Source organism: Myotis davidii, unplaced genomic scaffold, assembly GCF_000327345.1.
Source record: "Myotis davidii unplaced genomic scaffold, ASM32734v1 scaffold458, whole genome shotgun sequence".
Classification (NCBI taxonomy): Eukaryota; Metazoa; Chordata; class Mammalia; order Chiroptera; family Vespertilionidae; genus Myotis; species Myotis davidii.
This window is the reverse complement of record NW_006289819.1, coordinates 110,880-128,250: the sequence shown is the minus strand read 5'-3', so window position 1 is coordinate 128,250 and position 17,371 is coordinate 110,880. Positions and strand designations below refer to the sequence as shown.

The 17,371-nt window shown below is 40.7% G+C and overlaps 2 protein-coding genes across 2 annotated transcripts in view; one reads left to right on the top strand and one right to left on the bottom strand.

The window, feature by feature from the left end:
- The first annotated feature begins 1,155 nt into the window (after positions 1-1,155).
- TEX38 (testis expressed 38) lies at positions 1,156-2,465 on the top strand. Its single transcript, XM_006762538.1, has 2 exons — positions 1,156-1,192; positions 1,861-2,465. The coding sequence occupies exons 1-2, from the start codon at positions 1,156-1,158 to the stop codon at positions 2,463-2,465; spliced, it is 642 nt and encodes a 213-aa protein (XP_006762601.1).
- Positions 2,466-4,456: 1,991 nt separating this feature from the next.
- The window catches only part of EFCAB14 (EF-hand calcium binding domain 14), a 40,030-nt gene continuing 27,115 nt past the window's right edge, over positions 4,457-17,371 (bottom strand). The window contains 4 exon segments of the mRNA XM_015563198.1: positions 4,457-7,882; positions 12,160-12,285; positions 14,845-14,956; positions 16,660-16,747. Of these exon segments, the coding sequence (XP_015418684.1) occupies positions 7,707-7,882; positions 12,160-12,285; positions 14,845-14,956; positions 16,660-16,747 (502 nt within the window). The 3' untranslated portion in view covers positions 4,457-7,706.

Below are 17,371 nucleotides of genomic sequence, written 5' to 3'. Positions count from 1 at the left end.
TATGCGTTACTCTTTCCTCCTAGTTGTAGGACTTCCACTCAGCCAGCGTTCCTGTGGGTCTGGGTGATGTCCGTTCTGTCTTTTAGTTTCACTTTTGAAGTGGTTGTTCGAGGCAGCAAACTCCGGCGTTAACCTATGCCGCCATCTTGGTTCTCCCAGGGAAGGGCTTTCTAACTGAGCAACCCATACATGGATCAAGTTGCCTCAGGAGGTGTGAGCAAGTAAGTCTCTGACCCAAGCAAGTCCCAGGGGATGAGTTGCTGGGTAGGGGAGATCTACCTCCAGGGCTCAAGCATCTGATGGGCTTGGTACTAGACACCCCTCAAAACCCCTTCAAACTGGGGATGATCACATTCTGGGAAGCCAACGGAAACGACTGTTTGTCAGAGAGTCTGGGGGTTGAGCTGAGCTTTGAAGGATAAGCAGGAGTTCAGTGGGGTAAAGAGTGGGGAGGGGCACTCAGGTAGAGGCAGTATGAGCAAAACTCCAGAGATGTGAGCAAGCAGGCTGTGCTAAGGAGTCTGGCCTGATCAGAAGGGAGAGGTGAGTGAAGGATGGGGAGGAAGGTGAGGCTGGAAAGGATGGAGGGCCAGAAAGTAGGGAGCTCCCACAGGACCTGGTGCCCAATAAACACCACTTGTTGAAGGAAGGTAACGAAACAAAAATAAGATTGTAAGAGGCAAGAAAGGAGGCATTACTCACTTCGTTCCCTTGAGCAGGTTTTCTTCGGACAGCTGGATCACAGACATCTTGAGGGCAGGGTTGCCCAAAGCTGTGTGTGCTCCCTGCCACCCTTCCCACTGTTCCTTAATGCCCAGCAACATGGATAAGTCCCTGAGGGACTGGGGCCCTTTCCTGGGTTTGGGGTTGTTCTGTGGGTTCACCATAAGGGGTAGGGGGCAGACAATTCAGTGGCTGGGCCAGCCCCTAATAGAGGCGGTAGACATACAGTATGGCACCATTAGATGAAGTCCCTATCATTAACCCAAGATTTCACAAGCTCCGCCCAAAGCATGCTCAATGCTCAGAATCCAGTGACCTCACACTTAGGAAACAATGGGGCCGGGGCATGTCAAGGACTCACAGTAACTGGAGAGATGGGTAGGTAAGCTCCCTCTCTCCAGGGCCACAGGCAAGGTACCAAAGCTGGACCTGATGGATTCCCAACCGAAGGACCTGAGTCTCCCTAGTGGTAAATGACCCTCCTATTCCTGATCCTTGCTTCATGCCCTTAGCTTGGGGCGACCTTTTGCATGGATGGTGTGTGTGGTACTCCTGCATGGAGGAGTGATAAGCAGTTAAGCTACTGTTTCCTGTAGAAAATGAAGGATTTCTTGAGGACACAGGGGTGCTGTGAATACCTTAGGACCATCACAACGGAATGGGTAGAATGGGATGAGACACTGGTGTCCCTGTCAACTGTTAAACTTTTACTTCCTTGATAAGCCCGGCTTTAGTGAGGTTCTCCACCTGGTGGAATGGATGGGTCCAGGTCTTTCTTTCTTATTGCCTTAGTGTGGATCTCGCTGTACTTTGGACTCCTGGGGCTGTGTTCAGTGCTAATTGGTGGCTGCATTCTCTTTCTGCACAGAGGCCTGACTAAGCCCAGACAGGCCATGCTCCCCTCCAACCTCTAGCTTTCCTTATCTATAAAGGGCTAGGGGGGCCTCTTAAGCTCCCTGGAAATCTAGCTTTGACTAAGAGAATGGTAAGTCAATGAGGAGGGAGGGAAGGAATGAAGAGCGTGGTTAAGTGGATGGAATGACTAATGAACAGGTTAAGAAGAGGAATAAGAAACAACTCAGCCCCCAAGCTAGAGCTATCAGCCAGCTTGCCTCTTTTTCTTTCTTATTGCCTTAGTGTGGATCTGGCTGTACTTTGGACTCCTGGGGCTGTGTTCAGTGCTAATTGGTGGCTGCATTCTCTTTCTGCACTGGAGGAAGAACCTGCGGCGGGAAGAGCGAGCCCAGGAGTGGGTAAAGGTGATGAGAGCCACTACATTCACCTACAGCCCACTGTTGTACTGGATTAACAAGCGAAGGCACTATGGCATGAACACAGCCATCAACATGGGCCCTTCCCCTACTGTCTCCAAGACTGAGACTGAGGTCCAGACTTCAGATTCTCTGTGCGAGTTGGATAGCACTGAGAGTAGGAGCTATGCTGCTCAACAAAGCAGCCCCAAGGTGGAGGCCCCTGTCCCTCCGCAACCTGCATTGCAGCTGGTCCCACAGCCTCCCCTAGCTTCCCCAATGCCTCGGCCCCAGAACAGCTCCCCACTCCCGATTCCCATCTTTCAGGAGGTGCCCTCTGCCCTCTCCCTGTGTAACCTACCTCCAATGCTGAACCACTCCGTCTCCTATCCTTTGGCCATTTGTCCTGAAAGGAGCCTCCACTCCCCCTCCCTCCCCACACTGGCCCATGGGGACCACTGCTTCAATGCCAAGCCTTTTGCTTCAGAATAGTAGTCTCTCACTGAGTGTGGAAGCTGGAGGTACTGGGATAGAGCTAACCTCGGAAGTGGTATTGACACAGGCTAGGGCCCATCTGGATGTCACATTATTAAAGATTAAAAAAGTCCCAGGCTCCCTGGTGTCTCATTTGTTGTTAGGAGGGCAAAGTCCTTGCCCTGTTTGATAGGGACAATTTGCAAACTGAATTGAAGGTCACTGAGAATCACCAACACAAATGGGAATTGGAGGGTTGGTTGTGGGAAAACACACTGAATTAGTACTTGTGATGGGCTCAACAGTCCTCTACCCAGTTTTTACTTAAGACCAAAAATGTATGCTAGGTTCTGGGATAGGTACCCAAAGGCACTGCCATTCTGTGAGACATTAAGCACAGCTGCCACAAAGTGATAGCTGTGGAGCATGTGTGAACTGTGGTGATTCACAGTGACAGGTCACAGGCAAAACAGGTCATTGAGACCCAAGAGCCACACTGCACTGCTGGCTCAATCACATTCTTTGTTAACATGTATGTGTACTGAGTTGGGGTTGTCTCTACATTGTTTCTAATATAAGAAGACTGCCAATGACCCTCCACTTACAGATGAAGAGACAGTTCTCAAGGGCATTTGTTATATTGTTATAGCAAATTTGTGCACTTGGGGGGTGTTTCTCAGCCCAGCCTGCACCCTCTCCAATCTGGGACCCCTTGGGGGATGTCCGACTGCCGGTCTAGGCCCGATCCCACAAACTGGCAGTCGGACATCCCTCTCACAATCTGGGACTGCTGGCTCCCAACTGCTCACCTAACTGCCTGCGTGATTGCTCCTAACTGCTTCTGCCTGCCAGCCTGATCACCCCCTAACTGCTCCCCTGCTGGCCTGGTCATCCCCAACTGCCCTCCCCTGCCGGTTTGGTTGCACCCAACTCCCTCCCCTGCTGTCCTAATTGCCCTCAAATGCCCTCCCCTGCTGGCCATCTTGTGACCACATGGGGGCGGCCATCTTGTGTGAGGGTGTGATGGTCAATTTGCATATTACCTCTTTATTATATAGGATTGCAGAGCAAGGTCTCAAATTTACATCTGCCTGGCTTCAAAGTTCATCTTCCAACCATCCACCCTGGTGTCCCTTACGTAATGATACATCTGGTTAGAAAACACCTGGCAAATGATTTCTATGTGTGTAGGGTGGAACTAAGTTGATCCGTGGAGTGGTTTGGGGAAGTGAAGCCCCTAAAATAATATACAGAAATGTATCCAGTTTTTAAAAAAGATCTTCCCCTAAAGGGATTTAGGGCCCCTCCACAAGGTAAGATCCACTATATGAGAGAAATTTTGTACCTTCTGGAAACGATCCTAAAAAGAGAAACAAAGATAATACTAGCTATTTTGTGCCAGATTAAAGGTAAGAAAGCTCAGGTCTGACCCAGCATATACATTTTTTTCCTTTCACTTTGGATATAAGGAAATCATCTTATCATATTTGGTAAGATGCTCAAATGAGCTAAGCTTTATGTAGTCTTCCATGAGGGGGAAGGTCACCCAGATTGTATGTGTGTAATCCCAGAATCTAGTCACCATGTAGAGCTAATTTTTCTAATATTTTTCTGTGCAAAAGAGCTACAGCCCCTATATGGCCTCTCTCTTGCAATGGATTTCAAGGCTACACCCTTTTTTTAAGGCAGTGGAACATTTCTTTTAAACATGCTCTTACACTGAACCTCAACATATAAAACAGCCCTAAGTGGAGCTTCTGTGGTTGATACAGGAAAAGAGGCTCACTCATAACCTCCCCTCTCCCCTCCCAACCTACAGATGCCAAAGAAGCAGCCTTCACTCCTTCAGTCCAAATTCTGCATTTGAGGTAGAGTCTTCAATTGAACACTGTGCCCACAATCTGTCTCTGCTTTTAAGGGGAGGGAGAAGTCCATAAAATCAGGTTTCAAAGTAGATATTTTTTTCTTTAGTAACCAGAGGTAGGGACCTTAGTCATGACACAGTGGGAGAAAAAGTAAATGTTTTATTTAGATAAATTAAAATGGTTGTATTACTGATATGACATAAGCAAAGTTCAAATCAAGCCATGGAAACCTTGAATTCACTTCCCAAACAGAACCAAAACTGCTTATACATTACCAAAATAGCTCCACTAAAGCAAAGTAGATTGACATTTCTTAATGTGAGAAAACAACAAGGTAGGTTAGGTTCATATAACAAACAATACACGCTCTATAAAGTCTCAGGAATACCCAAATGTGTTCTGGTTTGGATATGAAAGGAGGGACTGCATCTAGCTGGTGTTGGTAAGCAAGCCAATGAGGTGTGTAGCACACGAAAGCTGTCACTAAAAACAACTCAACAGCAGGCCATTATGAGTATGAGCCCATTACAGCCAGAAGCTTCAACTGTGACCGGCAAGACCAGCGGGGGCGCCGACAGTGTTCTGTCCAGCAACATAAAGTGAGAAAATGCCAATGGAGGGACAGTAGCCAGTAGGTGAAGAGTGTTCGTTCTTCAGCTTTGCTGTTTGAGGCACATTCCTAAGTGCCAGGCCCTTCTCTGCCCTTAAGATAACATCACAGTCATCTCTAAGCTAATTCTCTCTTCTTTTGGTTCTTTTCTTCCTACAAAACACTTTTGCCCTTTAAGTAAACATTATATCAGATAGTACAAGACAAAAGAAAACAAGGACCAAGCAGCAGTGCTTTGGGTAACTCGGGAAAGCAGCAGTAGGAGTTGCCAGAGTGGGAAGGTCAAAGTAACTGAAACCAAAACCAAAACCAAACTCACCACTACTGCTGACCTTCCTTTCAGAGCTGAGATGTGGCAGGTGAGGCTTGATTACAGTTTAAGACAATTTACAAATAAAAGTGCCAAATTAAGACTGAACAATAGGTTTCTGAGGCTCTTCTTAGGCCAATGAATCTGCTCAACTTCGAACAAAGGAGTTCAAGTGCCCTAGTTCTGCCTGGGAGATAGGGCACTTTCCCAGGCTGTGTGACAAGAGTATTCTCAAGTCTGAGAGGGCAGCAGGAACACCTCTGCCAAATTGGGTAGGGGTAGAGGATGGTACTATATACCTGGCTCAGGGCTGATGCTAGCCAGACACACTTGAGATGAGAATGGATGATAAACTAAAAAACAAAATGACTCCTTCACGGGTAGCTCTCTGATGCAAAAGAAAAGTACGTACAACAAAGAGTTAAGGTGTCTTCAAAGTATATGCCTATGAATAAGAATTTGAAACTAAAAAGGACAAGCTACATTACCCCCAAGTATATTTCATATAAATCAGTTCCCAAAAAAATACCTTCCAGGTAGACATACTATTTATGGTACAGTATATACAAATATAGCAGAATAATTCAATTTATTGCTAGAGTGTTATTTGGTTGTTATAAAATCCGTCAGGGTATATATATTAAAAAAGGGGGGGTGGGCATGGAAGGCAGCCAGAAGAGTACTCTTCAAGTTACCCAAAGTGCTAATTTTATACCATATTTTAACCTTTCCAAGAAAGTGAAATAGCTCAGTTGGGCAAGGAAAAATATTTTTTTTAAAAGAAAGAGAAGCATAAGCCATATGAGGTAAGCAGACACATTCATGGGAAAAGACTTCATCTTGCTTTAACTAAATTTTTATATTTCTAGGGAAAAAAAATCAAGGTTAGCCTACACCAAGCTGAGTATCATACAAAGAAAAAGCAAAACAAAACCAGCCCTTGAATAGTTAAGGATGTTTGGCTGCATCCATGGCTAACTGGGCAACTTGGACAAAGTTAAAATGGAAAAAGTTAAAATGGAAATGAGTTCCACTAAAGAAGTCAGTATACGAAAGCGTCTCTAGTTTCTCCCTGACGTGGCCTACAGCACAGCTAAGTTTTGCAAAGTTTTTTCCTTATGTATTCTTCAGAGACTCCTTCTAAGAACACAGCACACACAGATAGCATGGAGGTATCAGGCTATGGAAGTATTTAAAGGGAAAAGTATTGCACTTGCTTGCATTAGATCTGAACACACTTGCTACCATCATGTAAAGCCCAATGTTTCAGGCCTGTCTGCTATGCTTGGCATTCTCTGGACATAAAGCTTCCAACTACTTCTGACCTGATAACCATGAAGAAACTTAATAAATAAATGTTCACAACTGTTATGGCCTTATCCCCCAGAGGAACATATTAGGCTCTTTGTTAGCCCTCATGTAAAATCTGTTTCCTGGGTCAGAATTAAAGGCACAGCTCTCCTCTAAAGCTCCTGGGCAGCCAGGCTGAGCCAGTGACCAGGGACTTCAGCCCTGCCATTCAGAATGGAGATAGTATCAGAGGGGGAAGTCACCCACAGCTTTAAGATAGACTTGAGTGCGTGCGTGTGTGTGTGTGTGTGTGTGTGTGTGTGTGTGTGATAATCCTGCTCACTCAGGGAGGGAAATATATCCCCTCACTGGATAACTTTCTATGTTCATAAACCCTGAAATAGGATAAAAAATAATAAAAATGCCAAGAATACTCTCTGGTTCACAGCTTGCGATTAGCTAAGGGGACAGAAACAAAGATATAGATCTTACTTTCCTGCGCCTGGAGGCTGCACTGTCCCCCCTATCCACTCCCTAAATATATTCCTCTGGCTACCAGACCAAACCCCATGGCAGCACCTAAAGGAGATGCCTGAAGGAGACATGGGCCTAGTTTTAGTCGCTACCAGATCAAATTAGCGATTTTTGACAAGCCATTTATTCATGTCCTGTTTCAAACCATTTCTCCTAACTTCCCACAAAATATGCAGAACTCTTCTTTCATTTTAAATATTTATACACAGAAAAAGCCTATCTTTTAAAGAAAAGACATTTTCTGAGTCTGAATAAAGTGCAGCTAATTTAAGGCAGATTTATGTGAAATATAAAAGGTGGCTTAGTCTTACTATATACACATTTTCTAGTTCTAAAAGATAAGGTCTCCTTCCCTCAAAAAAGGAAAGAGAAAGAAAGAGGGCTTGACTTTTATTCTGGCAATTTTAGAATTAAGATCATACTGGTTTCAGGAAATCATAGATTTCTGAATATCATTAAGTAAAATGGTCTTTTTTAAAAAAATAACTTTTATATAGCTTTTTCAAACAAGTTAAAAGGTTGCAATGTGTCTGCTACAATAGTTTGGAGGATTGGAGGACTGATAGATAAATAGAAGGGTTGTTTTTGTTATGCGAGCAGATATTAGGTAGCCCAGGGTATATATCCGTTTCTAAATATGACCAATGAGGCTAGACACCTACAGCTGCTCTTAGCTCCAGGAATGAGTATCTTCCATCTCCATCAGCATCAAACTCTCTCAAACTCTCTGGTGCTGGCATAGCAGAGCCTAAGGAGTTCCAAATTTCCTGGTAGGTCAGCTTCTCATCCATGTTCTGGCCAGTCTTGTAAAATAAATCCTCAAGATCTGTTTAAAAAAATTGCAAAAAGCATTTATGTCTATAAATATAGCTAAATTTAGTTAACAGTTTAAACAATAGCCACAACTGAATGTAAAGCATTAAAAGAAAGCTACTTTGCAGACTCTGATTCCAAAAGGTAAAGTTTAGGATATCACTAAATCAGAAAGACTAATTCTTTCTTGATCCTTGAGAGAAATACTATATGGCACTAACCTCCCAAAATAGAAGCAGTGATAGATAATCACAGGAGAATAAAATAGACTAGCCTTTTCTCTGTCCAGGGCCTTCCTTTTGGAATTTTCAGATTTTATTCTTATGTTGAAGGGGTGAAAAGGACTACAGAGGCTTAAAGAGCTAACTGACAGGAGCCGAGCTTGTAAAATAGACTCTGGCATTTTGTCAGTTAAACAGAGTTATCATGTGACCCAGCAATTACATTCCTAGGACATATTTAAGAGAAATGAAAACATGTCTACACAAAAACTTGTATACAAATGTTCATAGCTACATTATTCCTAAAAGCCAAATGGCAATCAATTGATGAATGGGTATACTAAGTGTTCATACAATGGAATATTATTCAGCCATGAAAAGGAATGAAATACTGTTACATGTTGAACTTGGATGAACCTTGACAACATTATGCTACATGAAAGGAATATAATGCAAGAAAAAAGCATATATAAGTTCATATATTGTATGATTCCATTTATATATGAAATATTCAGAATAGGCAAATCCAAAGAGACAGTGGTTGAGAGATTAGTGGTTGTCAAGGGCTGGGGGAAGGGGAAAAAGGGAATGACCATTTAATAGGTACAGGGTTTCTTTTTGGGATGATAAAAATGTTCTAGAATGAGTGTGATGGCTGCACAAACTTGTGAATATACTAAAAAAAACTGGATTATACATTTTAAAAGAGTGAATAATATGGAATTATATCTCAATTAAAAACAACCAGAGGACTATACAGGGTGGGGCAAAAGTAGGTTTACAGTTGTTTGTATGGCAATTCTATAATAATAAAAGCACAATATGCTTATTAGACCAGATGTCCTTCCAGATGACCTTCTGGAGGAAGCTGGGGCTGCGAGGGAAGCCTGGGTCCCGGGTGCCTGCTGGTGGCCGGAGAGAAGCCCGGGTCCCGGGTGCCTGGGTCCTGGGTGCCAGAGGGAAGCCGGTGCTGGCAGCCAGGGGAAGGAAGGCCTACTCTTGCATAAATTTCATGCATCGGGCCTCTAGTACAATAATAAAGAATAATACAATAATAAACTCTGTGTCACGTACTCACAAATATAAATCTGTTTTTACCCCCTCTGTATATCTCTTCAAAGCTATATCTTTTCCAGCTAAGAGAGAGAGCAATTATACCAGTTGATACTTTTTTTTAATTTAAAAAATATCCTCACCTGAGGAGTGAGGATATTTTTTTCATTATTTCTAGAGAGAATGGAAGGGAGGGGATGTGGGGGAGGAGAAAAAGAGAAAAACATTGATGTGAGATAGATGCATCGAGTGGTTGCCTCCTACATGCACCCTGACCTCAGGTAGGGGATTGAACCTGCAAGCCAGGTACATGCCCTTGACCAGGAATCAAACCCCTGATCCTCTGGTGCACAAGCTGATACTCTAACCACTGAACTACGTTGGCCAGGGCTGTATCTTCTTTTTTATTTCTAAGATATTACTTGAGCCAATAGAATTGGACAATTTCTATCAACAGTCTCTGCTTGTATTTTCTCATGGACCCCATAATGAACACTTATTTAATTTAATTAATAAATAATTAAAAATTCTTTATTTTTTAAATTTAAATTCTTCATTGTTTAAAGTATTACAGATGTCTCCTTTTCCCTCCACTGACCTTTCCCTGGCCGCTCTCACCCCCCAGAACATGCCCTCATCCCCGCTACTGTCTGTATCCATTGGTTATGCTTATATGCATACATACAAATCCTTTGGTTGATCTCTTACTCACACCCCCTCCCCTGTCTTCCCTCTGAGGCTTGACGGTCTGTTCGACGCTTCTACGTCTCTGGATCTATTTTTGTTCATCAGTTTATGTTGTTCATTATATTCCACAAATAAGTGAGATCATGTGGTATTTATCTTTCTCCGACTGGCTTATTTTACTTAGCATAATGCTCTCCATGTCCATCTATGCTGTTATAAATGTAAGAGTTCTTTCTTTTTTACAGCAGTGTAGTATTTTATTGTGTAAATGTACCCCAGTTTTCTAATTCACTCATCTGCTGATGGGCATTTAAGCTGTTTCCAAAGAGGAGGGCCAATTATTTACATAACTTTTAAAAAGGACTTAAGCCCTGGCCGGTGTGGCTCAGTGGTGAGAGAATTGGCCTATACACCAAAGGTCTTGGGTTCCTAGTCAAGTGCATGTGTCTGGATTGCAGGTTTGAACCCCAGCCCCTGGCCAGGACAGATGCTGGAAGCAATTAATCAATGTACCTCTCTCACACTGATGTTTCTTTCTCTCTCTCTGTCCCCACTCTCCCTTCCCTTCCACTCTCTGAAAAGCAATGGGAAAAATATCCTCAGGTAAGGATTAACAAAAAAATGAAATAGGAAAGACTTGGACTTGATTATGTCCCTACTGAATGGCTTAGTAGATTTAGTCTCCACTATCAGAAGATAGTCAATGAGGCTTATGTTTCTTTAAAAATCTTCCTAAATTCCTTTCCTTTCTTCCTTTATTCAACTTCACACTTAGATTCAATAGGCCTCTGGCTGTTTGGTACTTAGCAAGAATAGTAATAATTTGAAGGGGGGAAACAGTTGCAGTGCAAGGTCTAGTCCTTCAAGGAGTTTTTGTAGACAAGCTTCTGAATAAGGGCCTAATTTCACTCTTAAGATAGCCCAGCAAAGCAGCTAAATAAAAGTCTTGAAAGCGAGAAAAGCAGGTGGGAAGTTTGTTCTCAATGCCTGCCACCAAGTGGCTAGCTGAATAATGTTTTATTGTGTGTGCATATGAAGCATAAGTTAATAAAATGTGCTATGCACTTGGTAGCAGTACTTAAATAAAAATCTAATTGCTGTTGCAGATCATTTCAAAAGTGTAGTCATTCAAAAGTATGTAAAATCTATGTTAAGTACAAATGTTAAGATGGCTCGTTCTTAATCTGCTCTTAACAGACTTTCAACTCCATTCATTCTCATCAGTTCCTGAAGTAATAATGCAGAGTGGAAGGAGGCAACTTATATTGCCAATAAACACAACTTAATACTCCCGTCTCCCAGAAAACAGAAAGAAAACGAAATTATGATGGGGAAAAAATAAGTAATTGTATTTAAATGGCAAAATAAATTTAGGTCTTCTATGCTTCTATTGTAGCCTGTAGATAACTCATTCATTTAACAAATATTCATGTGTACCAGCCACTATGCTAGGGGCTAGGAATAAAGTTAAATTTTGTCTCCCCAGGAAATTACAACAGAGTGATACATACCAAACAGGAGCAAACAAAATGGAAGAGGTCATACACAGAAGGAACCTTATCTGGTCCTGGGAGGTAAGGAAATGTTCCCTGCTGGAATGGTATCTAAGCTGAGGTGAGGAGCCAGGCAAAGGCAGTGGACAGGAGTGGGGTGATTTTTCCAGGCTGTTAGCAAATGCAAAATCAGGAGACCCAAACATCACAATGAGGGACAGAATATACACTGTTGGGAGCAAGGCAAAGATATTTTCCTGTGAATCATATCCTTTTTGCTATTGTTTATCTTACTGATTTTTCAGCTAAAGGACTCCTCATTTTGGAGGGTCCTAACAAATAGGATCAACTTTTACTTTATTTTTCTAATCTTACAGTATTTATTATGTTTTCTTGTTTGCCTTCTCCACTAGACTTTTATATCTGTGAGGAATGTGAGACTGTATCTTATACTGTATTGTTATTGCTTAGCACTGGGTATAATTAGGTACTCAATGAATGAATGAAAACTCTAAAAACATTACTAGAGAGATAATATAGTTCATTGGTTAAGAGTGTAAATTTTGGTGTCAGACTGCCTTGGTATGAATTTTGCCTCAATTAATTATTTGCTGTGTGGACTTAGGCAGTTTTCCTATCAGTAAAATGAGTATCATATATGAATATTTATGTTCCCTGAATTGTTAATTAGGATTATATAATACAAATGCCTATCAAATATTGGCCCAGAGGAAGTGCTCAATGTTATATATAATTCTTTTTCTTGCAAGTTAAAAAAAATTAAAAAGTTATAACTTTGAACATTTCCCTTATTACTTCATGGTATAAAAATTTACCTTTGATGCTAGCGATTCCTGGTAGGGAGATAGATCTTAGCTGGGCAGTTTTCTCAATGTCACCTCCAGGAGACTGTGGAAATTCTGGAAATGCTGATGGCTTTGATGTGAAACTCTGTACTTGCTCTGTAACAAATACACATGGTTTTAGTATCAGCAAGTCTGACACAAAGTTAAACCAGCATTGAAGGTCATCTCTTAGAATAATTACATATATACTGAATTTAAGAGAAATTGCTGACAAATAGACAACCTACTGAATGAAAGAAGATATTTACAAGTGATACATCTGGTAAGCAGTTAATATCAAAAATTTATAAAGAAGTTATACAACTTAACACCAAAAAAAAAAATTAACAGTCTAATTAAAAAATGGGTAGAGGGCCTTAATGGACACTTTTCCAAAGAGGACACATAGATGGTCAATAGACATATGAAAAGATGCTCAATATTGCTGATCATCAGAGAAATGCAAATTAAAACCACAATAAGCTATTACCTTACACTGTCAGAAAGGCTATCATCAATAAATCAACAAAAAACAAGTATTGGTAAGGATGTGGGGAAAAAGAAACCTTGTGCATTGTTGATGGAAATACAGATTGCTATAGCCATTATGGAAAACAGTATGGAGATTCCTCGAGAAATTAAAAATGGGCCCAGCAATTCCATTTCTGGGTCTATATCCAAAGAAATCCAAAACACTAATTCGAGAAGATATATGTACCCCTATGTTCACTGCAGTATTATTTATAACAGTCAAGATATGGAAGCAACCAAAGTGCCCATCAATACAGGATTGGATAAAAAAGTTGTGGCACATATATACAATGAAATATTACTAGGCCATAAAAAGAATGAAATCTAGTAATGTTGCAGATGGACCCAGAGCAGTGATTTCAACTGGTGTGCTGCAAAAAATTTTACAACATGCAATACCTGACCACTTAGTGAGGGGCACCGGTCTCTTCTCCCTTAGATTGTAAAATAAAAAAAGACAACAGCCAACACAATGATATCTGTCTGGTGTGAATGCCCTGCTTGAACCATGAATATGTAGGTCATGTAACAGAGTTGCACCTTACTGGTCAAATCGCATAAGGTTGATTAGTTAATTATTGGTACCAGAAACCCTTATATACAAGTATAGGCACCCAGTTTTTTAAAATGTCACTTTGGAGCAAAAAGAGTTGGTAACTATTATTATTATTGGTAAATAAATCAAAATTATATCTATTTTTTGGGTCAGATTGGCAAAAAAAATGTATTTTTTTGTTGTGCTGCAGAATTTTAGTATAATTAGTTTATGTGTGCTATGAAATGAAAATGATTGAAAATCACTGACCTAGAGGGTATTATGCTGTGAAATAAATCAGGTATAGAAAGAGAAATATATGATTTCACTTATATGTGGAATCTAAAGAAGAAAGTAAATGAACAAACAAAGCAGAAATAGACTCATAGATACAAAAAAACAAACAGATGATTGCCAGAGGAGAGGGGAGTTGGAGAACTGGACAAAAAAGGTGAAGGGATTAATAAGTACAAATTGGTAATTACAAAAACAGTCATAGGGATATAAGTTCAGCGTAGGGAATATAGTCAATAATATTGTAATAACTATGTATAGTGCCAGGTGGGTACTTGAAATATATGCAAATTACATGGTTGTCAAACTACCATGCTGTATATCCAAAACTAACATAGTATTGAATGTCAACTGTAATTGAAAAATAGAGAACTAAGTAGCATAGTGACTGAATGAGTTAAAGGCATAGATTGGACATGTTTAGGGCTAAGTGAAGATCAATCAATATTATACAACATTAAGGTTTGAAACTGTGGTCTCTGGTGTGGCTCAGTAAGGAGCTGTGGTCTCACTGCAAGATCATATAGCACCAGTACACGTTTAAGATGTTAAGAGTTTAAGCTGCAACTGAAAAAGCATTGATATTTGATATCCTGGGAACTGTGCTATGAGCCTGATCAGGGGTATGTGCCACCAGACCAGCTGGTGCTGAAAGAATGCTACCATACAGTTGTGTAGCAGAATGTTAGCACAAAGCCTCCTTCTGTAGTCTGTATCCCACCCAAAAGAGAATAGAGAGGTTGTATTGCTAAGAAAAAATTAAAAAATACTTGTGTGGGGGGGAGGGGTCAAAACCAGCATAGTCCAATGCCTTAGAGTTATGTCCTCCTAGAGCTTAAACCAGTGGAGGTTGATATATCTGCCAATATTGACTAGGTATGCCCCTACCTAAAGCCAAGGGTCTTTCCAACTCAGTGATCCCATCATCATTTGTTAATGGTATTTCAGAAGGACTAATAATTATTTTAAAGTAAATTTTATGCACTTAAAAATTGAAAAGACTTCCATAAACATTTAGCTGCTTTAATACATGCTATGACAGTAATGTTTTTTTGCCTATAATTGGATGCAGACAGCATGGAGAAGTCTATTTCCAGCTAAACATTACCCTTCTTCCCTTAATAGACTGGAGTACAAATCATGTACCAAATGGGCTTTTGCTAAATGAAAGCAAAGTGTATCAGCTTCATCTCAGTGCGCTCAGGCATCATTCACTGGGTTCGATCAGTCCTGCTGGAACACCTTTCCACTCCATGTGGGAGGCAAGCTGCTCAAGCCTGCGTGAAATATTCAGAAGCCAGCCCTGAATATCTCACCTTCATGGGTGGTCTCTGGAGGCCTGTTGCTCTCAGGCTTGTTGGAGAGAGCACTGATCAGCTGTAGTTTCTCTCTTAGCTTGGATACCTGAGAATCTGAACTATCTTCTTTCTGTCCAAAACAAAGATCACAGAGGTATAAGTTGGAAACAAGACTTCATTTGATTCTTTATTATATTCCCAAAGCCTTTTTAGCATGCAGTGCTTGACCCCCAGGAGTTCCCTATCAGTACAGGCAATGAAGGGATGAATCAACAAATACTAGAGATATCTTCGGTACTCAGTGTTGATGAGGGCCTAGCTGGATTTGAGCCTAGACCATTAAGGGAACATTATGCTAGAGATGATCTGATTCACTGTGAACATTTGGCTGATGGGGGAAGGCATGCCTGTGTCAGCAGTAAAGGAAATGCCCCCTTGCTCAGGAGCCTCTACGACACCTATTTCCTAAATGAGTAGCATATTGGTTTCTAGGAGTGATTTCACACTAACTAAATAATTTTCCTGAATACATTACTTCACCTTGTGACTAGACCACTTTAGGTAGAGTTTTATGCTCTTATCACATTAAAAAAAAGCAAGCAAACCACAAATATTCCCCTGATCTTCCTTCTCTCTCCCCATGGTGATGATTCAACTGGTGGCAGGAACTGTTAGGAACATGAAGAAGCAGCTCTAATACTTCTAATTCAAAGTCTCATTTATATCTTTTTAAAAAGCTTTTTACCTTATACCCTGCCTCATCTCCAGGATGATCTAGACTGGCATATAAAAATAAATTTAATTATAAAAGGAGAGAAGTCTGGTTTCTATGAAGCCTGTTTCTAACTGCTTAGGCTAGGGTGAAAGGTCCTGATTCTGTGCTTAATTAGAATATCAACTCATTACGTGTTTCTTTTATTCAATATATATTTACTTATTTCTCTGCTGCCTTTATTTCTACACTAATAGTGTATAGATCACTCTTGGCTTATTTAGGAAACTAATATATGGACATATATAACTAAAACTAGGTCCTAACTGCTTGAAGAATTTATGATAAGAGAAATGGCATCTGGTTAGGATGCTTAGATGAGGCAGCACAAAGGGACTCATATATTGAGATGACAAAAAATACAAAGGGTCTAAAAGTAAAACCAATAAATTTAGGCAAAAATGTGTGCTAGCTGTATTTTATTCTGATACCCCAAGACTTTCTTTGCTGGGATATCAGAGTATACCACAGATTGCTTATCTTGTAAATATGCCTGGGATGAACAATAAAACAGAAAGGTACAAGGTGAAGGGAACTGGCTGAGGCTTAAATGGACTATACAAGTTCTGAGACTGCAATTTAAAAATAAAAAATAATTTTTAGGTTAGACACTGTTTTTAAATTATCTAAGCCACTGTTCCCTATCATTAGTACATATAACTTTCTGTCTTAGCTTAAAAGTCATTTCCTTAGGAAAGCCTTCCTCATCTCTGCTAATGCCCTCATCATATCCTATACTTTTCCTGCCTAGCATTTATCACACTCACAATTAATTATCTGTTCAATTATGTGTTAATGATTTTCTGACTGATGGACTTTGAGCTCCACCAGAAGAGGGGTCAGGTGTCTATCCTGCTCAGTATGGTCACCCCAGCTCCTAGCAGAGTGCTTGGCACAGGGCAGGCACCTGATAAAGTCTTCACTTATTCAATAATTTACTGTGTCTTGAAGTTTTAGCAAATTAGACTGAAGTGTTCCTTTTGAGAAAGAAGCAGCAGTTCAAAAGCACAAAGATGCAGATGCATTTATCTTTATGTCAGAGTAAGCTTCCTGTTATTTACCTTTATGCTTTGAGTTTTTACTGCATCTACTCTGCTGGTCACCTGATGCAAAGACTCTCTTTTCAGAGTGGCAGCTCTATCACCTATCTTAAAGGGTAAAAAGAACAAGAGAAGATTAAAGGTAAACATTAAAACTTACACAATATCTAGCACTTTTTACGAAATTTGGTCAAACTTATTTTAAAGCTCTCAGAACACTTTCTGCAGAAATACCAGAAGGAGAATGAGAGAAGAGAGGGAGAAAGGCAACCAAGATAGAAAGCTGAAAATGGTGCTTAGTGCAGTTGATTCATTCTAACTTTAAAACTTTGAAGTATAAAAAGCAAGAGAACTTTAACCTAGAAGCATGCTGAGATACTACTGGAAGAAGCAGTAAGACAGATCTTACTATTATCAATTTCCTGTTCTGGAGAAAAATACAGTGGGAGGAGAGGAACAGTAGGGGAAGTGTGCGATGGTAAGTTTTCACAATAAGCCTCGAAAAACTTGGAGGCCTTCTACTTATCAAATCATCCAAAATTCCTAGCCCCTGTTTAGTTTAGCAGAGTTCAAAAGCAAGGCTCCCTTTTACAGTAAGGCCCCTTTAATCTTTGCAGATTTGTAGTCAATTACACACCCTGTAAAACAGAAGAGGGACAGGTCTTACTCCACCCTCCAAGCCAAGTCGAGGCAATCTGCCAACGCTCCACTATGGCAGAGCCAGTTCTAACAC